At 51.1% G+C, this 27,998-nt stretch overlaps 14 protein-coding genes across 14 annotated transcripts; 6 read left to right on the top strand and 8 right to left on the bottom strand.

The window, feature by feature from the left end:
- Positions 1-6: 6 nt before the first annotated feature.
- On the bottom strand, positions 7-1,801 carry CC1G_01287 (cell adhesion protein byn-1; the record flags this gene model as incomplete). The annotated part of the gene is made up of 8 exons (XM_001837323.1): positions 7-169; positions 226-406; positions 501-615; positions 679-1,006; positions 1,053-1,113; positions 1,168-1,312; positions 1,367-1,585; positions 1,643-1,801. The coding sequence occupies 8 exons, from the start codon at positions 1,799-1,801 to the stop codon at positions 7-9; spliced, it is 1,371 nt and encodes a 456-aa protein (XP_001837375.1).
- Positions 1,802-1,993: 192 nt separating this feature from the next.
- CC1G_01286 (UDP-xylose synthase) lies at positions 1,994-3,794 on the top strand (the record flags this gene model as incomplete). The annotated part of the gene is made up of 5 exons (XM_001837322.2): positions 1,994-2,002; positions 2,143-2,617; positions 2,680-2,869; positions 2,926-3,068; positions 3,123-3,794. The coding sequence occupies 5 exons, from the start codon at positions 1,994-1,996 to the stop codon at positions 3,560-3,562; spliced, it is 1,257 nt and encodes a 418-aa protein (XP_001837374.2). The 3' UTR covers positions 3,563-3,794.
- A 155-nt stretch (positions 3,795-3,949) lies between these two features.
- On the bottom strand, positions 3,950-6,149 carry CC1G_01285 (hypothetical protein; the record flags this gene model as incomplete). The annotated part of the gene is made up of 11 exons (XM_001837321.2): positions 3,950-4,149; positions 4,215-4,279; positions 4,414-4,699; positions 4,776-4,959; positions 5,029-5,088; positions 5,174-5,251; positions 5,310-5,336; positions 5,406-5,520; positions 5,590-5,643; positions 5,707-5,783; positions 5,859-6,149. The coding sequence occupies 11 exons, from the start codon at positions 6,147-6,149 to the stop codon at positions 3,950-3,952; spliced, it is 1,437 nt and encodes a 478-aa protein (XP_001837373.2).
- A 737-nt stretch (positions 6,150-6,886) lies between these two features.
- On the bottom strand, positions 6,887-7,930 carry CC1G_01284 (hypothetical protein; the record flags this gene model as incomplete). Its single annotated transcript, XM_001837320.2, has 6 exons — positions 6,887-6,946; positions 7,003-7,155; positions 7,212-7,254; positions 7,311-7,408; positions 7,600-7,872; positions 7,922-7,930. The coding sequence occupies 6 exons, from the start codon at positions 7,928-7,930 to the stop codon at positions 6,887-6,889; spliced, it is 636 nt and encodes a 211-aa protein (XP_001837372.2).
- An 846-nt stretch (positions 7,931-8,776) lies between these two features.
- Positions 8,777-11,379, top strand: CC1G_01283 (Crg1; the record flags this gene model as incomplete). Its single annotated transcript, XM_001837319.2, has 5 exons — positions 8,777-8,851; positions 8,906-8,997; positions 9,058-9,817; positions 9,875-10,630; positions 10,685-11,379. The coding sequence occupies 5 exons, from the start codon at positions 8,777-8,779 to the stop codon at positions 10,907-10,909; spliced, it is 1,908 nt and encodes a 635-aa protein (XP_001837371.2). The 3' UTR covers positions 10,910-11,379.
- Positions 11,380-11,453: 74 nt separating this feature from the next.
- On the top strand, positions 11,454-12,789 carry CC1G_01282 (hypothetical protein; the record flags this gene model as incomplete). The annotated part of the gene is made up of 6 exons (XM_001837318.2): positions 11,454-11,661; positions 11,719-11,983; positions 12,049-12,126; positions 12,255-12,322; positions 12,408-12,501; positions 12,571-12,789. The coding sequence occupies exons 1-6, from the start codon at positions 11,525-11,527 to the stop codon at positions 12,787-12,789; spliced, it is 861 nt and encodes a 286-aa protein (XP_001837370.1). The 5' UTR covers positions 11,454-11,524.
- A 135-nt stretch (positions 12,790-12,924) lies between these two features.
- CC1G_01281 (hypothetical protein) lies at positions 12,925-14,585 on the bottom strand (the record flags this gene model as incomplete). The annotated part of the gene is made up of 11 exons (XM_001837317.2): positions 14,550-14,585; positions 14,369-14,480; positions 14,115-14,306; positions 13,888-14,063; positions 13,759-13,825; positions 13,643-13,702; positions 13,549-13,582; positions 13,411-13,498; positions 13,315-13,353; positions 12,979-13,248; positions 12,925-12,927 (listed from the first exon to the last, which is right to left on the bottom strand). The coding sequence occupies exons 6-11, from the start codon at positions 13,686-13,688 to the stop codon at positions 12,925-12,927; spliced, it is 480 nt and encodes a 159-aa protein (XP_001837369.2). The 5' UTR covers positions 13,689-13,702; positions 13,759-13,825; positions 13,888-14,063; positions 14,115-14,306; positions 14,369-14,480; positions 14,550-14,585.
- A 1,347-nt stretch (positions 14,586-15,932) lies between these two features.
- On the bottom strand, positions 15,933-17,574 carry CC1G_01280 (streptomycin biosynthesis protein StrI; the record flags this gene model as incomplete). The annotated part of the gene is made up of 5 exons (XM_001837316.2): positions 15,933-16,498; positions 16,554-16,723; positions 16,777-16,960; positions 17,026-17,386; positions 17,437-17,574. The coding sequence occupies 5 exons, from the start codon at positions 17,572-17,574 to the stop codon at positions 15,933-15,935; spliced, it is 1,419 nt and encodes a 472-aa protein (XP_001837368.2).
- Positions 17,575-17,785: 211 nt separating this feature from the next.
- On the top strand, positions 17,786-19,236 carry CC1G_01279 (hypothetical protein; the record flags this gene model as incomplete). The annotated part of the gene is made up of 3 exons (XM_001837315.2): positions 17,786-18,125; positions 18,177-18,236; positions 18,287-19,236. The coding sequence occupies 3 exons, from the start codon at positions 17,786-17,788 to the stop codon at positions 19,234-19,236; spliced, it is 1,350 nt and encodes a 449-aa protein (XP_001837367.2).
- A 108-nt stretch (positions 19,237-19,344) lies between these two features.
- CC1G_01278 (proteasome subunit beta type 6) lies at positions 19,345-20,342 on the bottom strand (the record flags this gene model as incomplete). Its single annotated transcript, XM_001837314.2, has 5 exons — positions 19,345-19,544; positions 19,600-19,689; positions 19,745-19,929; positions 19,984-20,105; positions 20,292-20,342. The coding sequence occupies 5 exons, from the start codon at positions 20,340-20,342 to the stop codon at positions 19,345-19,347; spliced, it is 648 nt and encodes a 215-aa protein (XP_001837366.2).
- Positions 20,343-20,465: 123 nt separating this feature from the next.
- On the top strand, positions 20,466-21,512 carry CC1G_01277 (proteasome 26S subunit; the record flags this gene model as incomplete). Its single annotated transcript, XM_001837313.1, has 6 exons — positions 20,466-20,564; positions 20,617-20,686; positions 20,736-20,838; positions 20,887-21,159; positions 21,212-21,323; positions 21,378-21,512. The coding sequence occupies 6 exons, from the start codon at positions 20,466-20,468 to the stop codon at positions 21,510-21,512; spliced, it is 792 nt and encodes a 263-aa protein (XP_001837365.1).
- A 124-nt stretch (positions 21,513-21,636) lies between these two features.
- Positions 21,637-22,697, bottom strand: CC1G_01276 (proteasome subunit alpha type-3; the record flags this gene model as incomplete). Its single annotated transcript, XM_001837312.2, has 7 exons — positions 21,637-21,793; positions 21,845-21,957; positions 22,013-22,156; positions 22,207-22,308; positions 22,365-22,488; positions 22,539-22,573; positions 22,629-22,697. 7 exons carry the CDS (start codon positions 22,695-22,697, stop codon positions 21,637-21,639), a joined length of 744 nt encoding a protein of 247 aa, XP_001837364.2.
- A 93-nt stretch (positions 22,698-22,790) lies between these two features.
- Positions 22,791-25,877, top strand: CC1G_01275 (hypothetical protein; the record flags this gene model as incomplete). The annotated part of the gene is made up of 9 exons (XM_001837311.2): positions 22,791-23,183; positions 23,240-23,394; positions 23,450-23,575; positions 23,626-23,844; positions 23,895-24,345; positions 24,398-24,744; positions 24,796-25,540; positions 25,590-25,732; positions 25,790-25,877. The coding sequence occupies 9 exons, from the start codon at positions 22,791-22,793 to the stop codon at positions 25,875-25,877; spliced, it is 2,667 nt and encodes an 888-aa protein (XP_001837363.2).
- A 146-nt stretch (positions 25,878-26,023) lies between these two features.
- Positions 26,024-27,913, bottom strand: CC1G_01274 (benzoate 4-monooxygenase cytochrome P450; the record flags this gene model as incomplete). Its single annotated transcript, XM_001837310.2, has 8 exons — positions 26,024-26,114; positions 26,169-26,246; positions 26,294-26,451; positions 26,507-26,617; positions 26,673-27,287; positions 27,352-27,561; positions 27,618-27,646; positions 27,703-27,913. 8 exons carry the CDS (start codon positions 27,911-27,913, stop codon positions 26,024-26,026), a joined length of 1,503 nt encoding a protein of 500 aa, XP_001837362.2.
- Positions 27,914-27,998: the final 85 nt, after the last annotated feature.

Raw genomic sequence — 27,998 nt, 5'->3', positions numbered from 1 at the left:
CGACGTTCACGACATTACAATGTCTTGATCAGCGTCAGGTCGAGGAGCACCACGAACGACGGAGCTAACCAACTCTCGCCTGATCTCTGGGCTTATCTGTGGATGAGGAGTCGCTCGAATAACATCGAGAAGGGCGTCTTTTTGATCGGGGGTCAAGTCAGATGCATATCTGTTATTGAACCATATTAGAACGGTATGGAGGGGGCTTTGGAAACATAACGCTACCTTTGAGCGAAGACGAGCAAACTCTGGTGCCACAGAACGGGGAGTTTCTCAGTATCGCCACGGCTCTTGGCCTTGTAAGTATTCGACAACCGGATGAAGTGGAAAACGAGAGCGTCTATGACTTTGTAGGGGAGGTCGAATTTCTTGTCAACGAGCACACGGATGAACAGCGAGTTCGGACCTATGGATAAGTAGAGTTAGCCTTGTTAACCAATTCCTAAGTCATTGGAGAATCTGGCGTCGGTTGCGGGGATGTGGAAGTAAAAATAGCTCACCCGAATAATCCATCTCAGCGATACGCAAAAGAGCCGCTGACGCATGGAGAACCGGAACCTTGACTTTTGCAAGTATTGACGCAATAATAGCAGCCTCCTTCAACGTGCAGCCTTGCTATGAGGATGGGAAATTGCCTAAGCAAAGTGTTAACTAGACAGGACGATGGATTCCACTCACGTCAAGGAGAGGGAAAATGAGTCCCTTGAAAAAAGCCGCTGGCTTGTACAGTGCGCGCTTAAGCGCTTCGTAATAGTGCACGTTGAGCTTTTTATTCTCCCGGATGTCCTCCCGAACAGCGTCAAGAAGCACGACGCCCAAAAAGAGTTGGGCTTGCGCCGGTTTCATATTGGAAATGAAGATTTTGGTTGCAGCACGGCAAGCATGGGGCGTCCAGTTTTCTGGCCGTGTCAGCGCCAACATCCGTGCCCATGCTGGGAGTGACGGGATGACTTTGAAGAGTTTGGGCAGTTTTCCGGATTTGTACTTCGACAGGAACACTCCCACTCTATCAAAGGTCAGCGGGGGTTGGATGGAGCTGGAAACGGACATACTTCTCGTAAGCCTCCACCACAGCAGGGTTGAGACCTAGCGCTGGATCTGGGGCATCGCGATCTAGGTAACCGGGAATAAATGGGTTTTTCTGAGCCTGTGCGATTTGGTATTTACCTTGCTGTACTTTTTGAATTGCAGCCACAGGTGTACTGTCCGGGTTGTCCAATTTCGAGAAGATAAGGTCCGCTAACGTCCTTCTTTCGGTCGAGTTATGTGGATGGATAGCATCCAGAGTCTCCAGGTCATCCGCGTCTATTTCCTATTGGTAAAGTGTGAAATGCCATCCTGACCGGATTTGCAGATGGAAACTCACAAATTCTTCTTCATAGTCGACATCATGGACCCCCTCGAAATCCATATCTTCGTTTTCGTCGTCATCGTCGTCGCTAGCCTGTGTCCTCGGCCTGGAAAGGGCAGCAGAGGGGTCTTCCCGTATCGGCTCGTCGTCCTCATCCTCCGGGAATTCTATTTCTTGCTGTTGATCTTTCGCCAATTCGAAGATGCGCCGGGAGGTCTTCGGATCCAAGATAACCTGATTTCAAGTTTCAGAACTGGTTGACACGAATGGGGAGCGGGCGCGTGTGCGTACCTCGGAGGTATCTTCGTTGTCTGAATCATTACGCCTGGCCTTTTTACGTTTTCCTGGTTGGGTGACGCGACCATATTTTGAATGGAGCTCGTCCTCGTTGAGCTGGACGTGGAGGGGGTCGTGGCGAGGTTTTGTAGGTTGTTTTACTGCGCGGGGCATGGTGGACGTAAGAAAGTAAAGTACGATTAGATTTGGTTAGGAATTTTTTGATGATCGGCAAATGCCATGTTATAGGCGGGGATAACATTCTTGTTGCGGCTTAATCCCAAACCACAACCTGCAGCATCGCCTCAAAGCCCGCTATTTAAGAAATCGTTCTCAGCGTCTCGAACAGTTAAGACACACCGCACAATGTCTACCGTACGTTCTCTCCCCGTTTTATCCTCTCCCAATTACTCCAGTTTTGACTGGGCCAACAAGCAAGGCCAGAAACTTGCACCCGTATATCATCCCTGTCGCTCACTTCCATGCCACGAATGCTGACTCTCTTTCGCGTCTAGGGACACACCCTGGACAAGCATGGTGCTGAGATCAAGACAGTGGGCTTCAAGCGCTTTGGGTTCGACTCGGAGGTCCCCATCGACGTTCTGAGGATGCTTTACCTCCGCCCCCATTATGTCGTCCCCGGGGAGGGCGGTTCTTGCTCTGTCACCCAGCCCCAGTCAGAGGAGGAGGAATTCCAGTCCAAATCCATTTACTACCCTCAGACAAACTCAATTTCATATACCACTCTCTCGCGTTTCCCGCCCGTTAGACTTCTCCCTCCCTCGGAGAGGAAACGCATCCTCGTCACTGGCGGTGCTGGCTTCGTCGGTTCCCACCTCGTCGACCGTCTCATGCTCCTGGGACACGAAGTTACAGTCATCGATAACTTCTTCACTGGCTCCAAGACTACCGTCAGCCACTGGATTGGCCACCCTAATTTCGAGATGGTCCGCCACGACGTTGTTGAAGCATTCATGATCGAGTGCGACCGTGCGTACCACTTCAATATCGGCTTACCATTTCTGGTCTAATGAACACCCTGCCCTTGATAGAAATTTATCATCTAGCTTGCCCGGCCTCGCCTCCGCACTATCAGTTCAATGCGGTCAAGACCATCAAAACATCGTTCATGGGGACCCTGAACATGCTTGGTCTCGCTAAGCGCACTAAAGCCCGCTTCTTGATCAGCAGCACGTCTGAGGTCTACGGCGACCCTGAGGTTCACCCTCAACCCGAAGACTAGTGAGTTCCCAGTTACGCGTCGCGTCTTCCCGAGCTTGATTCCTTTCCCCCAACAGCTGGGGACATGTCAACCCTATCGGTCCCCGTGCCTGCTACGATGAGGGCAAGCGTGTTGCCGAGACTCTTACCTATGGATTCCACCAGCAGGACGGCGTTGATGTCCGTGTCGCTCGCATCTTCAACACGTATGGACCCCGCAGTAAGTCGACACCGGCGTCTTGATCACAGGCGCGTCACTGACTTTCCCCATCAGTGAACCCCTATGATGGACGCGTCGTGTCCAACTTCATCGTCCAAGCCCTCAAGGGTGAAGACATGACTGTCTACGGAGACGGCAAACAAACTCGTTCTTTCCAATACATCCACGACCTCATCGACGGTATGATCGCTCTCATGAACTCTGATGAAACCCGCCCTGTCAACATCGGCAACGGCGATGAATTTACCATTCTTGAATTTGCTGAACTCGTTCGAGAGATTGTCGAAAAGGTTCAAGACGAGGACGGTGTCAAACGTGCCCGCCGTGTCAACATTGTTCACAGGCCTCTTCCCAAGGATGATCCTCAGCAACGTCGTCCTGACACTACTCGGGCTAAAGAGTCGCTCCAGTGGCAACCCCGCTGGACCATCCGCATGGGCCTAGAAGAGATGGTCCGTTACTACAAGTCGAAGATGGAGGAAGGTAGCCTCTAAAGTAATTCATTCTGGTAGCCGCACTTTGGACTTTTGGTACGATATAGATCTTGTGTTCGCCATTCGCCATTCGCATTGTATTACTAGTTGCAGCAGGGTTTAGACAGACTTCCCTCGGACTCTTCTTCCTTTACAAGTCACGGTAATCGTAGTACCCAACATCATGATTCAGTCATTACATAGAAGTTTGTACAAACCTCTGTCGTACATGTATACAATATAACCGTTGTAGAGATATTTGAGTAGCACAGGATGGGTATAGTCTCGAACGCGTAAGGTATGTTACAGATGTCCGTGGAAAGCAAAATAATGTGCAGCGAAGGAGGAATGGGCATGTGCGGAGGCAAACATTGGATCACGTCTAAAGAAGGAGGGATGTCTATCAGCCTAAAGCAGCATCCTTCCGAGAGGTGCAGACGGGCTTTGAACGACCTTGGCCATTGAGCCTTTGATTATATACTTTTCAACGGTGGCAGCATTTAAAGACGCCGCCTTGACAAGTCGATCTTCACGTTCTGGACGACGGTATTGCGCGGTCTTCTCGGACTCTTCGATTCGCAGCCGCTCCTGCATACTGAAACTGGTTGCTGTGATCATCATGGAAGATCAGAAAACGGCAGGGTTTCTAAAGATAGATGATGAGCACCCGTACCTGCGACAGACAGCCCATCTTTCCCCCCTTGGAACCAATGTGTGTCGGATCTAGCTTCTGAAAGCCTTTAAAAACACAAGAGGGGTATTGTTAACACTCCGTTTCAGCATATACGATATACATAAATCCGAACGCAGATCGAAGATCCCCACCCCCAGCAACCAACAGTGTTGGACATCGATGAAACACAGACACCTACTTTCTATACGGTTTCCCGTGGGGTGCCATCGGGTTCAACGCCAAGAATCTCCCTCTTCGAAATTCTTCTATGATAGCTGTTTGCTTCTCCACGACATCTTCAGAGAGGCACGAGAACGATAGAGAAGAGACTGGATCCATGCTTGACGATAACTGTTTGGTTTGGACGAGCTCAGCTTGGAGCTGGAGGGCCAGTTGCATGCGCTGCCATATTGGCTGTTGGAGAGGGAGAATATCCGATCTTGAAGGGGGTAACCGGGATAGGAACTTGACGAGCGCTTGGTTGGCTATGGAAGCGCTGCCGGGAATGATCGACAAAAATGAGCCCGCGCCTGTGAAGACGGGATGTTGGTTTTGGTGAACGCGGTGGGAGCGTGGCGATCAATACGGACGAGGGGGAGAATGTGAAATCAGCAAGCGTCACTGAGAACAGGAAATAAAATGACTTGCCTTTGACGGTATAGATTACGGCACCTCCCTCCGCGTTGGTTAATTGTGCCGCCAGGACTTCTGCATCTTTTCGCGAACAGAATTCATTTCTCTCTCCCTGTGATAGTAACCAGACAAACACAGCTTAGTGTCAAAGCCAGGGCGGCGTGGAACCAATCCCACTTACATGGATGATAAGAACTGGTTGTGTGATTTGGGCGTGCATTTCCGGCGTTAATGATGTGCGCTGGTTGTTGTGAAATGCGGGAGGGAATGATGTATTCCAGGGGATCAGGACAAAGGAAGCCAACAAAAGGCGATTGAATACTTACGTTGAGGAGAAGGTTGGCTGTTTCGATCAGCCATGGGCGTCGCATTGGCGGCGCCGTCTTTTGCCAGTGGGCGAATATCTAACAAGAACACAAAGGAGTTAGAGTTTTGACAGATGGATGGAATGGGGGGACACACCTCGTCCTGGAGATCTGGATCGCTGTTCTGTGTCGCGATAGGCGCCAACGCTTCAGTTCAATTTCTCCCGGCACAGAACCAGAGGGCCAGACTCACCGGCCCAAGTAGGAATGCGAGTGCTTCTGTGCCAGCGTGTTCCAAACCCTCCAAATCTTCAGCAAACGACCAACTTCGCACCAACTCCTCGAGTGCACTGTAGGACCACCGTTGCCTGTAAAACGCCAACAGCGATATATCAATAATCAGTCGCGAATGTGGGCGCTTGGTGTGTACCACCCACTCTATAGGCGATGGGATATTGCACAGCGCGAGGCTTCGACACATTTCCGGAAATCTAGATGTCCAAAGCATCAGCACAACGCTGCATTTTGTTAGAGGAGGTGGTCAGGGGACGTACAGGATGGCGAACCGGAGGGCACAGTTAACTGAAATGGCCTCGAGTGCAAATACGTGACATGGCGGCAGGTTCAGCGTCTAATTCGATCCATGTTCATTAGCAAGGAAGGAAGCCTCGGAGTTGGCACCCGGACGCGCATAGTCGAAGCGTACCTGGTGACAGAGAGCAATGTCTGCGGCGTCCACCCAGCTATCCCGCTTCCCACTTGGCGTACACGTCGACTCGCCAGACGAACGCATATCAATAGCAATAAGATTATAGTTGTTGTACAGTCGTGGGTCTCCGAATTGGTTTTGTAGCCATGTCGAGTCGAGGAGCATTGGATGTAGAATTAGAATCGTTGGTTTGTCTGGATCGAAGCCTCCAACATTATTGAACGGAGCGGATGTCGTGTAATATATCGAGGCATAGTCGTTTCTGCTGTAGAGGTCGACGTAGGGCATGGTGTTCCTCTAGTTAAGCTTGCAGCGATCGAGATAGCGCTAGCTGCTGTGGTCCCCGGGACAGATCGAAGGAAGGAGACAACCAGGAAGCGGGGATGTAGGCTATCCCTCAAGGATTCTCTACCCAAGCGACATGTAACAGGATAATTACCAAATGGTGGAAAAAACTCTAGATCAATTCTATAGGGCCTGATGGACACGGAACTATTCACAGCTTGGTGCCGACTTGAGAAGTGTGCCGCAATATGATATGCGTCACAAACAAGGTACAGAACGGGAACGAAGATTCCATTGGACTATGGATTGCAATAAACCAGGAAATACGAGATGTTCTCGAGGGTTCCAACTTCCAAGTGACTGAGAGTGGGACCCAAGGACAGTCTGTTGAACAATGAACAGGGCGCGACTGAGTCTGGGGCTACGACAAAAGCAATGGAAAACAATCATCCGAAGCGCTCCATTAGCATTCATATCACCACCACCATGCCGCGATTTGATGGCTGTTGTGGCTTCAACATATCCACCCCCAATAACCGGGTTGGCAGACACCGGGTCCGCAACGAGATGACTTGACTGACGGTGGGTACCGAAGATGGCAATAGAACATTGAAGGCATATTTTTTGCAGAGCGGTACCCGTGGGCGACGGGGGAGCAAGGTTTTAGTGAGAAATGCAGGGAAAGACATACGCGATCTTGGCTGGATCTCGGGAGGCGGATCCGAAGAGCATCCGTGCTTTCAGGTGGCCTCCGCACCACCAGCCAATCCAAGGAGGACTTGAACGATCTGTACTTGACGCTGTACAGAAACATGAGGGTTGGCACGACAGATAGGCAGTGTGGGGTTATACGTACTTGTCTGTCTTTGGGGTCTGCGGAAATGAACATGTTGGGAACTTTGAGAGATTCCAGTTTGGCCTGTTGCCTCATGACGAGGCCGTCCCATGCCGGTAGAACGCGCTCCCTGTCGTATTTTGAAAGCTCGCGCCGATAGGCGTCTTGAAGCATCTATTCATTTGACCTGGTGTCAGGGAGAGAAACTGAATGGGGAGCGCTTCACACACCGTAGCCTCATGTTGAGATATACTCCCACCAATCATACTCGCTCTGAACAAGGAGAGTGTCAGCAGACATGGCTGGAATGAAAAGAGGTATAACTTTACTTTGTCTGTGCAACTTTGACTTTGTCGTTGTACTTTTGATGAATGCCTTCGCGGTCGGCCCATAGCTGTCGTTCGAGATTGGCTTGCTCCTTCCGCAACTAGAAGGAGAAGCAGGGCGGTTAGATTGTTTCCAATCAGAACATTAATAGAAACATGCCTCTCTGATAGAAGCGAGAAAGGCAGGGTCGTCTCCCAAACGTGATATCAAGGACAACGCGGTTTGGAAAGAGCAGTTCCGCAAGTCTGGTTCGCTGGCTTGGTCATTTTGAGATAGAGGTTTTGGAGAAACAGGTGGGCGGTCGTATATTTTGGTCGGCGGCTGTTCTAGAGGAGGTCCAGACGACGACGGAGGGTTCTTTAACTGCGCTAATAGCTCTGCGACTCTGCTGACTGTGTTGGAAGAAGACGAGGTTGGTTGCGGGTTGGTAGTAATCGGTGGATGAGCCTCGGCGGGCTGTTGGGCGCTTGAAGGGGTGGGTTGTTGTTGCTGGGTGCTGTGTAATTGCTGCCAAGCTTGTGAAACGCGGAGTTGCTCGAGGAGGGCCTTGACTGATGCAGGGTCCTGAGTTGCGGTGAGGATACTAATCAGGAACGGATTGGAAGAGACATACGTTATTCATGGCTTGGGTATGAGGTCAACAGTTGGCTGCTCAGGATCCACGCGAGGATTGAGTGAGTGCCGATTAGGAGCGGGTTTTGCCGCGTGGTTTACCGAATTTGGATGATCCGAGGGCACGCAATAAGTATCGGACCGACTGTGATGAATGGTCTGGTCCTCGCAGCCTTCGTCTTGTGTTGCAGATATCAAAAGCATATCACTTGCAGAAAATTTTAGCGATGCAGTTAGAACACCGGATCCTCGAGGCCAAGGTACTTTGACAGCCGTACCCGCTCCGAGGTGCATTTCTATCACGCAGCATTCGATATCCTGGAGCCATCCTGGAGCACTCGAGCACTCGTGATGTTCGGCATGGATGGGCGCCCCCTGCGCAGGGCAACCGTCGGGAAGGCTTAATTCCTTACAATTCATGATGTCGCGTATTGTATTGATATATTAACGCCGGTGATTTATGACTGTGACCAGGCTTGCCTCAATATGGCAGGTTGAGCAGGCCTCAGGAACAGGGAGATTGGGGGGACAGATGCTGGGGACATGGGTGACCGATGTCAATAGGGATAGGATGAGCAGGAGAGAGAGTAGTATTTACATGGATTGTAAGGGCAGGGCCGGATTTGAAATGAATGACAAGACCGGGGTTGTCCGAGAGGCGGAAGGCCCCTGCTTTCCCTGGTGGGAAAAGATGGAGGGTGTTGGGATGCCGACCGAATGATTCGCCGACCGAAATATTCCCACATTGGCAGTGGACGTCGCTTTCTTGAGTCGTCCCCTCTCTGCTGCGTCCAACTCGATCCCCCTTTTTTCTCCTTTCGTCGCTGTCCCCCGTTCCACTTGCTCGTCGTCCGTCATGTCGCAACAAGATGGGCCTGCAACTTCCTCACACATGATGAAGACAACAAAACGAGGGCGGCCATTCCTCAAGGTATCCAATTTCACTCCATATCGCTGCAAAATCAATACTCAAACTATTCAACAGGATACCCTCGATCTTTTCGCCACCCTTATCGTCTCCCTTCAGCTCACTTCTCACAAGCAATTCTTCAGGACATTCCCTCACTCTTTCACAACGTGCGTCTCCACACCTCCTCATCGTGGCCCACAACTTTGACACGCCCTTGTTTTCCTTAGTGACGAAGCCGCCCAGAATCTCGCCTCCCTCAAGTTCTCTCAGTCAAATCGTGGGCCGGACCCAAGAGAACCAACAAGAGTCGTCACAACAACAACGACAACCACCTTCTCAATGACCCGTGACATGGCCAAGGCGATGAGCCAGCACTTCATGGATGCCCGTCTCATCGAAAACGCCGCAGACCCAACCTCAAACCTCTTCAAGGACCGCGGCGTTTACCAACTCACCCCCAAGGGCCTCCATGTTCTCGAGCGGTTCATCAGCAAAAATGGCATCAACTCTGATCACCTCCAACCAGTATTCGCCTCCAACCCAATCTGCGTCAAGCTGCTCCATCTCGAGAGACGGTCCGCCGACGACGAGATCATTGTCACCCAGTCTGTCATCACGGCCCTCTTCCGTCGCTTTGTCGGCCGACTCCCCAACTATCCTCCCGCCCCCAACGACAAGCCCATGGACGCATTCCAGCGGTACAATGAACGCGCAAAGGGCATCGCCCTTCACGACGTAACCGAGCGGGCCCAGCCTCTGCTCGGTAAAGGCCAGCAAGTTCACAAGTACTGCTTCCATGCCGTCGCAGCGCTGGAATGGCTGTGCGACTTTACCTCGGTCGTCGGGCGAGAAGAGGCTGCTGAGATGGCTGCCCAATTCGTGCGTTTCGGCCTCATCACCCTCGTCAGCGACAAGCGGAAGAACAATGATTCTGCCATCATTTTCACCGTACGTGGATCAGCTCCAGGTGGTAACTCGCCAGTCAGTGTAAGTAAATTTAACTTTGTACACCGCTTCTTGCATTCTAATTCGCTTGTCTAATAGCAAATTGGCGAATTCCGATGCACCGCAAAGGCAATCTATCGGATCACTGAAGAGGGTCAGCGACTTGCTCACTGGAACGAACGACTCAACTCCCCCAATACCTCCTCCGTCAATCTCACTGAGCGCTCCTCAATCGACGCCTCGGTCGATGGCACCAGTGACTCAAAGAAGGACGCTAAAATCCATCGCCGTATCTCCATGGCCGAGAAGATGAATGCTAGTTACGAGCATGCTGAGAAGAAGACCGCAAGGGAGAGCAACACTGATCGGCTCCGGTACATCCTCGAAGAACCCGGTCTTCGTTCCCTGTTCCGCGAGTTCTTGCGTGGCAACTTCTGCGAAGAGAACCTTTCCTTCTGGCTCGACGTGCAAGACTTCCGCAAGAAGTTCAGCACTACCTCGAGTGCCATGGCTGCTACAGGCCCCACCGCAAGACCCGGTAGCAAGAACACTCCAGGACAGGCCGCCATGGAGCGACATCATGAGGCCCTTATCAACACCGCCTTCGTCATCTACAACACTTACCTCGCGCCATCGAGTCAGTGCGAACTCAACATTGATCATGGTCTTCGAAACGAGTTGGTCAAGTACCTTGAAGAGGTGGTCACCAGCATGACCGGCAAGGCTTTCCACGGTCGCATCGAACCCGAACAAGCAAACGCTTTCAATGCGACCCAGCTCCAGACGATGATCAAGTTGTATGAGCGAATCCAAACCCATGTTTTCCGTCTCATGGCTACGGATTCGGTGCCCAAGGTTAGTTGATCCTGAAAGGTTTCTTTGAACGCGTTCATTGATTTGCATCTACAGTTCATCAAGACGCCCAAGTTCCTGGCGATGCGCAACTGGGTCGAGGACTTTGACCCAACCGAGAACGATATCCATATGTTGACGGCCAACCCTTCGTCACCACCGGGGCTCAGCAACGTTGCTGAAGAGGTTGGTGGTGCCTACATCACCATCTCTCAGCATGCCAGCGAACGAGAACATCGTCAACAGCTCGCTGCCGCAAAAGATGCTGCGTCCTCATCATAGGTCTGCCCATGCAATCTTTCCGCCCTATGATTGTACATTACGGATCCTTCTCGTTCATTGGCCATCTTTATGGACCTATGCGGCCATCACTGCAACTCACTTATGCGCATCTCACATCCTCCTCATGCTATAGCATCCTTCCCTTCTCACAGCATCAACATCCTTCAGAGTGACGATCTGTTCACTCTTTCCTCTACTTACTGTCCTGGCGGCGCCCTATTTCTATTTCTACCTTCGACTACCCATTTAATTGCTTCCCTGTCACCAGACAACTTTGGATCGTCATTTTGCTTTTTTATCTTTTTTTTTCCCTTTATATCTCAAGTCTCTGTAATAGCTAATACCTTACGCACTCCATATACCTCATTTTCGCCTTGGTTATGGGTAATAATATCGAACGAACCTTGTGTCATTTAGCACTACTTTATCCTCCTGTATATGTACCACGAATGACCAGCCACGAAATTTCCTTGTAACCGCCGTGTGTGAAGTGCGACTACTTATTGTTCAGTCCATTCAGGGACACGTGTATTGCCTTGTATTTACGCCGCGTTGATCTGCTTCTGTGGAAGCGCCATTCCCAGGAGCAGTCTTGGATCTGTATCTCTCTCTCAAATGTCGTGGCTCAAGGAAGCAGCTGGAGGCGCCGCACCGCCAAAATACAAGGACGACCCCAACGAACTAACCGAGAAGGACCCTTCAATTCCCAACCGTTATGTCACGAACAAACCTGCCAACAGGCCGTTCCTTGCGTGAGTACAAAGCAGGGCGTCTAATTTGGTCAAGCCTCACACATTGTCTTGTGCCAGATACGCAGAATATCGTGCGCAGCAGGAACGGCTGCACAATGAGTGGTTGAAGAAGAAGAAGGCCCATGACGAGGCTATTGCAAGAGGCGAGGACCCTGGACCACTCGAACCGGACCCAACTGCGGTTCAGGAAGTTGGTCTCGGAGCCGTGCTCAAGTTCCTACTGTTCGCGTTATTGTTCACTGCCCTCGCTGGCAAGTTTGTGACGGGCAGCTATACATGGGACTATGACGCCAAATGGATGCAACTGAAAAACTGGATGCCGGTGAGTGCTCGCTGCCGTCTTTGGACGGTTGAGAAATTGACTGACGGTGCTGCTGCGCGTTCTAGAGAAACGATCGACTGTTCTCCGTGGAGTATCTTGCCAAATTCAACGGAGAAGATCCTGGCAAACCAATCTACCTATCTGTGCGTAACTCTGTCTTCTTAAAAGACCCTACCACCCACTGTGCGGTGGGAGTTGTTCTGAATGGTTCATTTCATTGCCTTGACATTGACTGTTGACTGATACTCCCCTTCACTATGTGTATTTTTAGATTGACGGGGAGGTTTACGACGTCACGAAAGGCGCAGCGTACCAGAAGGGTGGTTCATACCACATCTTGTTCGTCACAGTCCCTCCCTAGTCTCCGTACTTTCATTCCAAACTGACGGCCGTTATCTCCGGTTTCCTTATCGTCGCCCCACAGAGCGGGACGTGAAGGAGCGCGGGCATTTGCAACTGGATGCTTTAGGGAGCACATGACGCACGACACCAGAGGTTTGGACGAAGAAGAGCGAAAGGTGTGCTGCGATTCGTTGCCTACCCTTATACACTTTTGGAAGTTGACAGGTACCCTCGATTGCTTTTAGGGACTTGAACATTGGAAGCAGTTTTACAGAGACCACAAGACCTATCGTTATGTTGGGAGACTGGCTCTTCCCCCGATCGACCCCACCAAGCCTATTCCGGAGCACTGTGATCCCAAGAAGGCGGAACTGGACAGGGAAAGGTTAAGAAAAGAAGCTGAAGAGATCCGCAGAAAGAGGCAGGAGGAATTGAAGGCGAAAGCTGGACGCAAAGAACTGTAGTTCGCGACCCCTTTGCTAATATTGTGCTTTATTTAGTCCTCGGCTACTACATACATATGTCGAGGCTTCGCTCCCCAAAACCCTAAACGACTCTGAGGCGAATCACAAGTAAATGGTCCGAGATCTGCGGTTAGTTTACTGGATGAAGTTCAGCGGTGATTGATTCTGTCATATCGAGATACCCCTCACCGTTCGCGGACATCCGTGGGTCAGAAGGTAGTTTTTGAGGATAGGAAAGTCTGCCATGGAGGCATCTATCATGGATGTGAAGGGGTTGTCGCGGTACTTGGCTACCACGATGTTTCCCCTCCATGCAACCTGCTCCTTGAACGCTTTCCCTTGCATATCTCGGATACACTTGTTGATCGGGAACGGCATTCCATCCCTCGAAAGAACTGGGTAAAACACGATGTATGGATTGGCAAACTTCTTGTTCATGCAATCCAACGCCTCGACGAGCTGCGCACCAAACAATTTCAACATATCACATTAGCACAGGCGCCCACCGGAATAAGCCTGACGAACCTGGTACTTCCACGCCCGGTGGCCAGCGGAATCAGCAATCTATTTAAAACTTTGTCAGTTTCGAGGCGGAGTTGGCACGGATGTGAAGGTGCTCACGTAGTCCATAAAGACTTCGGGATGTGGCATGAAGGCCGGGGGAGAAGTGGCATAGCCCCCAATCTGCATGGTGGGCAGGCTTGTGGGACTACGAGGACAGTTAGATCAGAAAATACATCGGCGTAGAGCAAGAGTCACCTCAGCATAAGTTCGACTAGCGAGGGTGGACGGCCTAGAAGATGGACACAGGTCGGTCAGGACGCCGCAGGCAGCTGGCCATGTGATACTTTACCGTCAGAGGGGAGAAGGAGGGCATTGACGTGAATCATCTGGTCCATAGTAACGAGTAGGTCTGTAGAGTGAAGGCAATTCAGCGTGAGGTAGAAGGGGTCGAACAGCCGCGCTTACGATACAGTAAACGCGTTCAAAGGCGAGTGGGCTTCAGGTAATGAAGGAACAGTGGTTCTTGTCCTTTCTTCCAGTTCGACGCGTCCTCTTTATAAGTTTTCAGTACCAGAAACAGTGAGGGGTGCTTACCTTGATCGAATCGTCGAAGTGGCCAGAACTAATCCAATCATTAATGCACCCCCATGAGGTGGTATTATATTAAGATATGCGCTGCAAATTGGGATCGACCTTTCACGAAACACATCGAATCCTATCATTTCAGTGATGCTGTTTACGACAGGTTTCATCTGAGTTCAGTTCGCCGCCTTAAAGGCTACATAAGCATAGATGAATCGCAGTGAAGCTTGGCCACGTACTCTTTCGAAACCGTGTCAAGCGAGCTTGGGCTTCGAACCTTATCCAGAAAGAGGCCTCGAAAGTTGGTAATGGAGCTTTTTTACTCAAAAACAAAAAGGGGGTCAGAGAACACGTTGTCCGCCTTCACGCATGCAGCAGTCGGTTCCTCGTGTATCCCAGAAGCAGCAAACGCAGTCAGAGGCAGCCGTTCCCTGTCATTGAATATCAAACTTCAGACTCTGTATGATCAAGTGATCAAAAAGCGCAACCCTACCTCGCACTTTCCATCTTTCCAGACCTTTCCAACGCCCAGACCGCGAGTTCGTGACCACTGGATTGCATTCTGTTACCAGAAAGGAGCACTCCAGAACTCTTCGAGTCGGGGACTGAGGGAGTATGTCGATGATTGGTCAGTCTCTGAATGAAGCCAAAGAGGAGGCAATTCAGCCACTCACTACCCCTATGGGTGCATAGAACACCCTTGATCCCACACATGAACAATTAGGAACCTCTCATTGACACCCAAAAGACAGTGGAGTTGAGATTAATCTCCAAATTCTCGGGGCCCTGAGCCGACCCGTCGCTCGGGAACGCCTCTCGGTGCAGAATGCCCCGGAATTTCGTGGAGTTATCTCCGTTTCCCATTCCTCTCCCCTCCAAAGCCGTTCCACTGGTACACTGGGACATCATATTCAGACAAGGTAGAGGTCCAAGGCTCAGCCCTAGTGGCCTCAATGGCCTCGCCGTGCAGTTCGAGGCCGACACTTCCTCCTGCCAGCTGCCCCATAAATTTCCGATCGATACCGGCGCATTGTCGTCTTTACTTTGAATCTGGAAGGATCTTGGCCTTTCTCCTTGGTGCCCTTGAATGATTGTCCACCGATCCAGGAGGCTTTTGGCAAAATTGTTACATCGTGTTCGCCGTGAACATTGTGATGGACATACCGTATGTGTGTCTTCAAGGCCCAAGACCGATTCGGGGAAGGTTGACCTAACTCCCGACCTCGAGGATCTTGACCACGTCCCCCAGGAGACTACCCAGTCCTGGCGATCGTCCATGTTGTCCACGGCATGGCACCTTCTCGGGCCAGAAGGGCCAATCGCTCCAAAGCTTCACTGAGGTTCGTCATCCTAACAGACGGGGGATGGCAGAAAAAGTTTACGCCTTGCAAGAATTGGGATGTCCCTCCGCGGATACTGCTCAAAGGAAAGGTCATCAACGCCCTGTTGGCACAGGGAGCCATGGGATTAGCTTTAATAAACCTCAAGAAAACGAATCGTAGAAGCTCGCGCGGAGTCCTTCCGCTCTGCGAATCTGCGTTTGAAAAACTATATGATGTGGTGAGGAAGCCTGAAGAAAGGTGTGCGATGCCTGGTGCTTGAAGCACAGTTGGAATACGAGGCATCCCGGGGAGTTCCACCACTCGAACCAAATAATAGATCATGAAGAGTTTCACAGAAACCCATCGAAAGTGCCAACAATGCCGCGAGGTTACTTCAAATAGCAACCACCGATGTTCTTGCTTAATCAGATCTGCATGTCCTTTGCCTCCCATGATTGGGTTCGAAATTCGATGAAAGCTTTACGCTGTCCGGGTCGAAGTTGAGGTAGAGGTGATGGGTTGGGCTTGCATGTCGACCAATCGCCAGCGTCACCGCAGGGTAGGCGCCCTGTTACCATTCCGGGCTTGCACAGGGTCTGCCAAATTGTCGGCGGTGGAAGTGACGCACACAGGCCGACACGAGGCACTTTAAGATAGCGGAGTCTTTCGGAACCAAGGATCTGAAAATATATTCATTAAGACAGTGTATCAAGGGGAATGACTAGACTATCACCGTCAAGAACCAGCGGTGACCGCTACAACCAGTTCCCTGGCCTCTTTCTCCAACTGTGCACAATCGACAACTCTTCCTTCTTTCCGACTCCGTTCTGCAGCGAACACCGTCAGGTGGCTCCTGAAAACGTCCTCGACTGTGGTTCCCAAGACTTCTTGCTTGCCGGTTCGAACGGCCTCCACAAAGGCGCTGATGAGGCCAAGGTCTCCTCCACCGTGCCCCCCACCTTCATTTCTTGGATGATGGACTTCTTTGGTACCCTTTCGGAAATCTGAGACGGTGAACGTGTTCATATCGCCCACAATTTCCCCATGCGCGAAGTGTAAGCGTGTTTGTCGGTCGCAGATTGCGGAAGTAAATGCCACCATGGTAAAGGACGCTGTGCTGCCGTTGGAATATTCTAGTTGGACGACTTGATGATCGCAAACATCATTGTCGCACTCATAAACGCATCGTCCATAGGGTCCCACTTTCAAGGCGACTTTGATGCTTTCAATGTCCGGAACATCATCGACCAGGGTGGAGACCGGCCAACCCTTCTGACCCCGAGACACACGGTCCAGGTAAACTGGAATAGGGACCATTAGTTAACGGGAAGTCGAGAAACAAAAGTTAGGGCTTACTCTTCTTTGCACTATAAGCACAGTCTTTCTCGACTGGGCAGTCTAAGCATTTCGTCACTTCTCCCGCTCCTTCTGGCTTCGATGCCTTCGTGAAGTGCTGCAGAGACCCGAAACTGGAGACACGGACAGGAATCGCTGGTGAAAGCCAATGGCAAAGTATATCTATATCACTATGGCGAGGGTAATCAGCCTGCACGTCTGGACTGACAGTGGACAGCCTTACTGGCAAGACTTGGTCATGAGTGAGAAACAACTCTCCTGCTCTTTCCGCCAGTTTCCTCTCACATAGGAATGTGCGAAATGGAAGTACCCAACGGGTTCAACATGAACAATATTGATGAGCCTCCCGAGAGACCCTGAGCGTATGATCTCTGTTATTGCCTTCGTGTAGGGGGAATACCTCAGAACTTGGAAGAACAACCCCTGTCAGACTGACTATCTGTTGACCACTCTCGGAGAACGGCAAACGCACCATGCCCCATCCCAAAGATGACGTTGGCCTTCTTGATTTCATGTTCCATGGCAATACATTCCTCTAGGGTAGTCGCCATAGGTTTCTCGCAGAGGATATGATAGCCCTGCCTTGCAAACGCGGTGGCGACTTTCAGATGAAGGCTGTCTTGAACAGCGACGACGATAGCATCGGCGAGTCTGATCCCAATGGTATTTATGGTTTCCTCTGACGCGGTCAACAGGTCCTCCCAAGACCTAAAGACAAGGGTTTGGTCTATCTTGTGTTGCTGTACGAATCGTTTCCGTGGGGGAGCCCGAGGTTCAGCAATCGCCACAACCTTGCATTGGTCTGGGCAACGCAACGCATACTCTGCATAGTTCTGTACCACGCTAAGGGCATGTCTTTTTTGCGAACACGACGAGTACATACCGTTCCTCGCTGGCCACAACCAACAATCGCCAGCGTGACCGGATCTCCTGGCACAATCTCTCTCTGGATCGGTGGAACCGATACATCCTTCCCTTTGCTAGTCTTGCGCCACTTGTTCTTGGAGAGCAACGAAGTCATCGTATGGCTGCTGCGTCAACAGCAAAAAGGAAAAGCGAGCGCATTTTGGTAGGCACTGCGCTTTAGTATTAGATCAATACCAGATGGGATTCCTGAAGAAGGCGTGTCACTGATGTGTGACGGCAACGGGCGACGCCCCTGTCATTCTTCTCGCGTTGTCCGTTGTCCAGGACCAACAGTCTCCAACAATTGGGCTGTGGTCTCACCACATATGCCTCGCATTCTCAAACGCCTGGTCGAAGCTGTCCAAAAGGAAACTAGCGGCAACAAGTATCTTCCTCTAGCGAAGAAACCAAAGCGACCCAAGTCTCTCTATGACCCACAAGCCTATATCCTACCACGACCTTCACTGAACCCAGCGGAGTATTCCAAGTCGATCCTGCTTGGCGACTCTGAAACCAATATCATTACGCGTTCAAAAGTCTATTCTCCACACAAACGACTACCACCACGCGTATTTGTGCCCAACAACCCAAAAGCTCGCGACGGGGAGAAAGATGTCGCGCGAGCGATGACAGAACAAGAAAGACGCTGGTGGTCAAATCCATATCGTGCGTGGCGAACTTCTCTGTCTGTAGATTGCGAGTAACCAGGATCTCTAGTGCGGATGCTTTCCTCTCCTATGCGACTGTGCATAGAGACTGACCAGTATCTGCCAGCAGGTGACTTGGACTTTCTTTTCTCGTGCAAGTCTGGGACTGATGGAGGACAGACTTACTTGTGCGCCTTTCATGGCTACGATTGCCTTGCATTGAAGGCAGTAAGCCTTCTGTCGCGTTGATCCCAGACGGAATCCAGCATACCAAATTCACTTCCCGGAAATCAGGCAAAGCAACATACGTGCTTTGCCTGAGAGAAGCCGTGGACAGGGCGGTATCCTCTGGAAAGTACCGTCGACATATTAAAGAAGACAATATCAAGGTCAGCTCTCAGCTTTCCGACCATGTCGCGCATCTCCTACGACTTCGTGTTTTGCAAGAACTCGAACTTGTGGGCGACCAACTCAACTCAACTGCCCGGGGAGAATCCCCCCTCGTTAGGCGCCTTACCCGCGAAGAATTGGATAGCATAAAGTCCACTGGAGTAGTCCCTTTCAAGAACGCGGTGGCTATCCTCGAGGTACCAGCGGGAGAAACGAATCCTACCTTCAGCGTGGACTGGAGAGCTGGGATGACCCCATTACCTCCCCCGATCGAAGAACGAACACCCAACGACATGCCATTGGCCCCATTGTCAACTCTTATGCTTGGTGCTTCTGATTTTCGGGGTTCCTCTGACCAACTTTCACCTTCATCGCAGCTTCTCCCGTCGACTCGCGTGCCTTTCTACAACGCCCTAACAGCCTTCCCGTTTTCATCACAGAGGGTAGCTTTACGCGGACTTCTCGAGAGAGTATTAACGCTGCAAACAAGACAACGGAAAGCGAGCGATCTGCAGGCTTTCCCCAAGGAGAGCGGATCGGAGACGACCCGACCCACAGAGGGCACCGAGACTAGTCACGCCTTCTTACTATGTGCGGACTCGGAAAATGTGAAAGAAGGTGATATGGCTTCTGTCGCGATTGCCCTATGGAGGTTGCGGATGTTCGAAAGCGGTGGTTGGTCGAATAACAAATATCGCTGGTCGTTGGGAACAAATCGTGATATATCTAGTTTACTCTAATCTTACTAGTAATGCAATCGTGGGCAACAATTTTGGTTCAGGGTCATCATCTTTCGTTGACTGGGTGCTAAATAGTACAAGGTGAATGTGCAGTCGAGGTGAACTTGATTAGGCTTCTACTGCCATTGGGACGACTTCGGGCTCGGGGTATACATTCTTGGTTGCAGCCCCTAATACATCCTTTCCTTCCCAGAACCGCGGCAGTTCATTGCCAGGGATGAAGAGGCGTTCCACGTTGTTTTCCGTGATTACGCACATTCGGATCACGCCTCCAGAGGAACCATCTCTCGACATGGCGAGGGCGAGAGCTGATAACGAACTCATTAAATCCAAGGCTTTTGAAATGAAAGATTGAATACGTACTGTTCTTGACGAACTCGACCGTCTCGTCTCGACCCCAGCCTTCCCTGTAGGTGGCATCACAGTAACCATATACATAGGTAGATCCAGAGCCTGGGGCGCTTGTTGTCAGTATCATGGCCGAAGTAGTTGGAATGGGAAATCAGACCTCCGATCGCCCATGGTTGCCTGAACAGACCGCCACCAAGAGGGATATTGTAAACGCTAGGACCGACTTCCTTATCCCAACCAGCGACGATGATACCGGCACTCAGTGCGTCCTTGTTGTCGTAACAGATCTTCTGAAAGACTTGTGCGGCTGTATGCACTGAGGGAGCTTCGCCGTTCATTTGACTAGAAAATCCAAGTCAGTAAGTCGGAGAAGGGTGGTAGATGGACCAAACGAACGTGATTAGTTGGAGGTGGTGATGGACGACATCAGCAACGGCCTGGGTGTCTGCTGCTGAACCTGACCGACAGCAATAGATTCGATCATGAACATAGGTCAGTTTGTCCGTAACACGGTTGGCCTGAGGGAAGAGCTATCGTCAGATTTGAGTGGCTTTTTCCAAGTAGGTAAAGACGCGCAATATAGCTTCCTGTCGTCGTTCTACTGTCGGCGCCAATGACGACTCCGCCATCGAACTGGACGGCCATGATGGAAGTCTAGATAATTATGAGACTCTGAATCGGTTGTGATGGTGGATTAAGCATACTCCGAGGTTGACCTCGCCAGATTTGAGACGGTTGACATCGATGCGTTCCATGGTTGGAGAGAGAGAGAGAGATGGTGAGTCCGAGAAAGGAAGTGGGCCACGATCAGAGCTGACGCGTCTCAAATGATGCACGCGTCGCACTCTAGGCTTGCATCCGCTCAGTCAACCCCTGCCATGGCCAACCTCAAGACTCTTTACGAAAACCTCCAACGCGCGTTCTACTCAAGGCCATCAGACCTCAAAGCATGTGCATCCCTCCTCGCACAGCTCAAGGTATTCATTTCAACACCTAGCCCATCTATCACTCCTCACCGTCCTTTATTAGATCGGTCTCATTGAGGCGGGCCTTCTCATCCCACAAGGAAATGTGAACATCGGCGACCTCGTCGTCGCTCGTGCGTATTGTCACCTATGAACCTTGGATCGCGACTCATGGGGGTTTAGGCGACATCTTGGAGATTGGTGCACTCACAAGTATACGCTCGAAGGACATCCCCTCCTTTGACCGATATTTCTCTCAACTGCAATCTTTCTACACCGACTACCGGTCAGTATATCCAACAAAGGTCAAACGCTTTGGACTGACTGTTCCCAGCAATCTCCCCAACTTCCCTCCCTCGAAACGCGAATATCCCATCCGTGGACTCAACCTCATCCGCCTCCTCACCCAGAACCGCATAGCAGATTTCCACACCACTCTAGAAAGCCTACCTGCCGATGTCATTGCCGAGAACCCATACATTAAGCACCCGGTCAATCTGGAGCGATGGTTAATGGAGGGAAGCTACAGCAAAGTTTGGAACGCTCGGGAGGAGGCTCCGGCAGAGGAGTACAAGATCTTCATTGACAGTCTCATGGGCACAATCAGGTATGTTCACAATCTTGCCATGGTTGTCGCTTGTTTAATCACTCTGTCGTAGGAACGAAATCGCGAGTTGCGAAGAAGCAGCGTATGAAAGTCTACCCATCAAGGACGCAGCTACTCTACTCTTCTTCACGAGTCAAAGTGACCTCGCCAAATTCGCAGCTGAAGTAAGCCCCCCTTCTCTGTATTTCAGTCATCACACAACTTATTGACGTTTACAGAGGAATTGGCAAATCGACTTAACGGCGGGCCTCATCAGGTTCTCGCAGAAGACGGAAGAGAAGGTCCAGATTCCAAAGCAGAAGCTGATTGCTGCATCTTTACTCTACGCGCGAGAATTGGAGCAGATTGTATAGATAGATACCATGTATACTTTGTTACCCAATGGGTTCTTAATTCCAACCTTCAGAGAGTCCGGAAGCTTCTGGTATTGGGAATGCGATAATCGTACACTTTCATCGAATTGCACTAACAAGACGATCACTCAAAGTCTTCCAGAGCTGCCTTTGCCTTTGCATTGGCATCCTTGAAGAGGTCATCTGGAACGGGTACGTGCAGTCCACCAGTTTCCGAACCTATCCAGGACATTTCCAGCTCGAAGTCTTTCTCCTTGGCATCGTCGTGAACGAGATAGATACTGCGCTCGTGTCAGCACTTTCCCAATGAACCCGCAGGTCGGGACACTTACATCCGTGCTGCGTCATACACAGCTTCCCTCATCGAGAGCTCAGATAGTTTGAGTTTCTCCAGTTCAGTTTTAGCCAACTGTCGACCTTTCCCTACGGCTGCGCCGTGATAGCCCTGGAAGGGTGTCGACGTTAGGAGATTGTTGACGGTAGGAGATGTTTCAACGCACGTAATAAACACCGCTGGGTTCAATCACATAGAGCCCAGGACCATCCTTGTCTACGCCGCCCAGGATCGTGCTGATTCCAAAGGGACGGACGGAGGAGTAAAGGGTATACGCTTGTGTATATGCACCTAGCCGATCTGCGATATTCTTTGGTTTTTCATTGAGTTTGAAGCCATGGGACCAAGGGAGCGCAGTACCTTGATCGGGGTGGGGGAGCAGTACTGTTCTCGCCAATTAGCCGACTCATCTCTGGCACGGTTGGCAATATGTCGTCCGTCGGCGAGCAGACCTGCTGTTGCCTTCAATCAGGCCTCGTTAGGTTGGAGTTCCTCATGCAATGTGGCGGTGAGCTCACCAATCCTATGTGTCTGTCGATCGTTTGGATTCGTCGATTGGCATGAGGTACGAGTAGTTTGGAGTGTACGAGCTTCTCGACAGCGAGGATAACGCCATCCTTCACTTTGATACCAATTGCGGTTCTGAAATTCGGGTTTATGACCAGGCACTGCCAAGATAACAACGCACATACCCCGAATTCTCTACTGCCTTTCCTGCATACTCGACCTGATGGAATAGATTAGCCCAATCCTGGCCCTTTCAACAAGCTGAACAAGCTCACCTGGAAGATTCGTCCATCGGGGGAGTAAGTACTCGCAGAGAGATCGTAGCCAGTGCCTATTGAAGTCATGATTCAAAGAAAGAGATGCAGAAACGAATCAAGTCAAACGCGCAACTCGTTCAGGACGCGTCAGACTATGGCCGTGGGAACATTGACGCGCTCATGCCGTGGGTCGGCGCGCAGGACGGGGGCCCCAGTTTGGAAGCTTGTTCCAAGACCAACAACCAAACCCGCCCTTCTAAAACGTTCACCGCGCCGACAACGATGAACGACGAGGCATGGGGACCGTTGCTCAGAGACCACCCGATTTTCTCGCTCTCAACGAAGGGACTGGAAGGACTCGATGACAACCGTAAATCACAACTCGAGTTGTCGACCAACACGCTTTCGAGGTTCACCACCGTCGATCCAAAGCAAGACGATGCTACGCCTTCAGGTCGGCGACAAGTCATGGCCCTGAGGGACACAGACCTGGTTGTTGCGGTTGGGAAGGAGCTGCGAATAGCCTCTCTGGGGGATATCAAACTGGGACGGAGTGCGCGTAAAACCTACAAGGTAGGCCCGTTACAATAGTTGATGGTGTATGTCGAAACTAACGACTTTTCTAAAAGGTTATGCATACCCCAAATGTCAATTTTGAGATCCATCAAATTTCTTTGAACCCGAGTGGCAAGCTTTTAGCTATAGCTGGTGCATTCCAGGTTGCGGTGGTGGTCATGCCCCGACCGGGTTACAACAGACTTGTTCCTGATTCCATTGACTGCAAGTAGGTTTGTCGTTTTCGAAGACATTTCACGCGTCTAAACCACAACCCATACTAGAGCCGTTCAAGTAGGAAAGTACTATCACGCGAGGGACAGTTCTGTGCCAGTCGCCAAAATCGATTGGCATCCTTGGGGCGAGGCTGGTTCAACGCTACTGGTCATGACCACGGACGGGCGGCTGAGGTACGCACATCGCCACTCTCAAATAACATTGCCCTGACCTTTCTCGCTAGGGAGTACGATATCTCTTATGACGCCGAAGAACCTCAACAGACGCTATCCTTTATCCCTCAACGCAAGACGAAAGCATTTGCTGCAGAGGATGAGGGCGAACGCGAGGTTACCTCCTTCACTTTGGGAAAAGGCAAGGCCGACTGGGGCCCACTTACCATCTATGCCCTCACGAAATCCGGTGACGTCTATGCTATTTGCCCTTACCTTCCCCAAAACGCGTAAGTACTGGTCGTCTTCTAATGGCACTCAAAACTAAGATGCGCTACAGGATGATTCCGTCGGCTTATGTTCACTCGCTAGAGTGCTTCATCTCTGCTAAGCAGGAGTTTCTGGCACAAGGGGAGGACACTCCTGCTCATCTATCTGCTCTTTACGACTACCAAAGGAAATACGTCACTGCCCTCACGAAACAGTTGCCTCCAGGGATTGTCTTCCCTGCAGCCTCACGGCCCGTTTCAATACATCCCCCCAGAACCATATCGAGTCCAGTATCTCGCCAGGGTCCCTTCCTTTTGCAGCCCTCTCCAAGGCAATTGGAGGGAAGTGAAGGAGGTGATGCAACAGACATCGTTTACCTCGAATTTGGCACCGATGAAGACCAGGAAGGAGAAGGCCAGGAGACTGACCATCTTGGGGTCATTATGGTTGCCTATCAAGACGGAAAGGTAGACGTGTGTTTGGATGTAGAGAAGGTCGAAGCCCGTTGGGACTTCAAGCAGGTAAATGCTCACCCACTGGCTTTTACAACGAAGCCTAAACCTGATTCTACAGATGCGACAAAAGCACGAGTTACCCATGCTTGCTGTCTATGAGACAATCGATCTAGGATTGGTGTCCTCCTTGAATCAACTATCTACCAACCCTAACGGCCCGCCGTTGCTGGATCTGCTCCGTGGCAATCATGCTGTGCTCTTTCCTGATCCCATCCATGACAATGTCGTCTACATATACCATGCTTTCGGAGTTCATACCCTGAACATCTCCCCGGTGCTGGAGAATCTAGCCCACGCTCTACGAATCGATGACGATGCAGCGGAATCCTCCCTCAAGTCAACGTTGGAGCAGGCAGCTCAAACGATTGTCCAACCTATTCTCGCTACTTTCTCGATTGATCGCAGGTAGGCTCTTACTTTGCACTTTATCGACCTCTCTAATGGAATCGAGTTCAGATGCTCCAATCCAGTGGTTGCTGTGGCCGTACCCAATGATGTGCACCTCACCTACAGCATCTTCATCTTGACATCGACGATGCGGTTGACGGCCTTCCCGCTCAACCTGCAAACGGAAGAGCCTCTCCCAATGTCACCGCCCCAACCGAAGCCAAAGGAAATCACTGCCTCTGACGCGACGACTTCCGAGCCCCGGAGTCGATGGCTGACTCCAGGGGACGGGCCCCCAAGCTATGTGACTCTCCTCGGAGAAAATCCTTATACCATTCCACCGATCCTCAAGCCGTCTGGTCTTCCCACACTTCCCAAGCTGTCCCTGCCGCCGAAGTCATCCGAATTCATGCTCACTCCTGATACCCTGCGCTACATCGGCAAGACTATCGAGCAGATTACGAGTCAAATCCACCAACTCTACATCGCCCAACGTGCGGCTGAAGCTCGAGCATCGCTTCAAAAGGAGGAATTGGCTCGTCAGGTGGCCAAGTGTCAAGAAATCCGAAAGACTTTGGCCACCTTGAAGGAGAAGTCATCATCCACCGGGAATTCTAGGTTGAAACAGGTTGAAGATGCGCAGAAAGGGATCATGAAGCGCTTAGACAGGCTATTGCAGAGCCTCATGGAGAAAGCCTCACCAGAATTGAGCGAGAACGAGACCAAGTGGTTCGAAGAGCTCAAGCGAATGAAGGCGGAAATTCTTGGACAAGGGCGGTATGACGAAGGATCGCTGACTGCGAGGGTCAAAGCGGTGTGTCTACTTCCCTGTTCGTTGAGCTGGCCTACTGACTCCTTTTTAGTTGGAACGTGAATATGAAAGGATTACACCGGCGCTCAAGGCCATCGTCGAGAAGGAGAAGCAGCGTCATGAACAAACCATGGATCTTAATCGCTCTCTCGGTTTCTCACAAGCCTTCGAATATGGCAAACGCTCGAACGAAGAGTGAGTCGACATGGCCTAGACCAATTCTCCTTCATGACTGACCCCGTGAATCCTTAGTGCTAAACGGATAGCCAAACTCGAGAGCGAGATTAATAAACTGGCGACCAAGCTGGATGTTACGCTCGCACGCCCTTCCCATTCCTAGTTATGGCGACTACCCATACGATGCGTTGGAGAGCGGGTGCAGTTGGACGGATCTATCTAGTACGTGGCGGACTCTGGTATAACCAACTCTAAAGAACCTGGATTGCGTGCCAATAAGGCTCAAGGGTATTCGAGATAGAAATTGATTCAGGGATCCTTCAATTTCGCCTGTATGTGAAGATGCTTGCCGCCGTAGACTGGCACGAAATAGTCAACAAAGTCGGCCATCTCCTTCGGACTGGTCCTAGCTGTTATTCTCTAGTCGCATGTTGATGGGATGGAAGTCACACACCTTGGGCCATGGGTGATCACCATGTCCAGCTTTCGAAAGAGAATCCCAAACGTGAGGTACAATTCCGTCCACGCCATGCTAGAACAATGATTAGTGCTAGATCCCGACAAGGAGCGGTTGCGTACTTGATGCCTAGGCACATCCGAGGGCCTCGAGAGAATGGTATGAGATATCTGTTTTGGGAAGGACTGGCTCCTAGCCACCTCTCGGGACAAAACTCTTCTGGACGAGGGAATATCTCTGGATCTGAGTGTATGAAACTCGGCCCCACGCTGACAACAGTCTGATTGACAAGGATGAGTGGACAGTGGACGATTTCTCGCTGCGGCAAAACTCACCCCTGGTGGAATGTCCACGCCATTGAGTCCCACACCATCCTTACCAACAACTCGCGGAAGGGGTGAGACGAACCCGTTTGACAGTCGGAGGGACTCCTTAATCACGGCAGTCTGAAAGCGAACAAACCAGTTAGGACGAGTGAAGGAAGCCGACAAGATGACTGACCAAGTAAGATACCTTCTGCAGATCTGACCAGGCGAATGGGCCCTGAGAGTCGGGAAACGCTCGAATGAGCTCAGTTGTTAACCGGGCATGGATGGAGGGATTGTTGAGAACGTGGAAGAACCCGATGATGCAAGTGTTGGCGATCGTGTCGCTTCCGGCCTGGATGAGAGACAGTGCTTCGTCCACAAGGTAGGTATGGGACCTTTTCCCGTGTACCAAGGGGGAGACTGTTATCAGATCTTGGTAAATACACCGAGGAATACCGCCTTTTGGCCCCTGTCCACAGCCCTGCTTCGCAACATGTGCAATTTCTTGGCTGACAAATTCATGCAAACGCATAAAGGCATCGTATTGCCTTTTCGGTCCAGTCCCTATCCATGGCGGAAGCCATGGCAGGACAACAGGAAGCCACGGGAAAGATTTCATACTCCACAGAAGGGGGATCGAGTCCTGGATATCGACGAGCAGCGGTGTCCTCAAGTCCGGCATTTGGAGCAATTGCGATGACCGTCCGAAGCAGTGAGTGGTGATGATGTCCATGGTCGCGCATCGGAAGCCGTAGAACATATCGATCGGGGCTTCTCGGTTCGTTAGGCGCGTCCCAAGCAGCTCCACCTGGAGATGACGAGAAGCTCTACTCTTTTCTCGGTCAACGGGATGTACAAGAGAGCGGGCTTACCGTCGAGGAGATAACACTTTCGAGATCAAGCATTGCCCGCTTGTCGAAGTAAGGCGCCAATAAGTCCCTGTTGGCCTTGGCATGGATCGGATCGGTTGCACCAAAGGTCGATGATCCGACGCCAAAACACGAGTAGAAGCCTTGGTCTTTTGTGAAGTGGTTGTTTGGGGAGAAAATACGGTCGTAGACTTGGCGGTCCTTGAAGTGAAGCTGGATGCGATGGCCCGGGTGAATATGAGAAGGCGTGGGACATGGGTTAGGCATACTTCGTTAGGGCCAACACGAATGACGCTGCCTATTGAGGTTGAGCATGGGTTGGTAACCTGCGTGAGAGCTGAAATCGCCACGAACCATATTTGTTGTGTAACCTGTCCAATTGGCGAAGCCAGTGTCCTCCTCGAACCACGTCAAAGTAAGTCTTGTAATGGCCCGTAATAGCAGCGAGCGGTGGCCCCGGTAAACGAGCCAATGGGTGGAATACGAGGCGACGCACAACCACATAGAGGAACCATAAAGCTCCAAGGAGGGACAAAGACAAGAGGGTGCCAATCATAGCAGTCATTGGTAGTAGAGCGGTTCAGGGAGCCGAAGAGGAGGCGATTATAAACTCGCCATTTAAATGGCCAAAAGTCCAAGATCCCGTGTGC

This window comes from Coprinopsis cinerea (genome assembly GCF_000182895.1).
Source record: "Coprinopsis cinerea okayama7#130 chromosome 5 map unlocalized cont3.5, whole genome shotgun sequence".
Lineage (NCBI taxonomy): Eukaryota > Fungi > Basidiomycota > Agaricomycetes > Agaricales > Psathyrellaceae > Coprinopsis > Coprinopsis cinerea.
The sequence above is the reverse complement of the archived record's forward strand: the minus strand, read 5'-3'. Positions and strand labels throughout refer to the sequence as shown.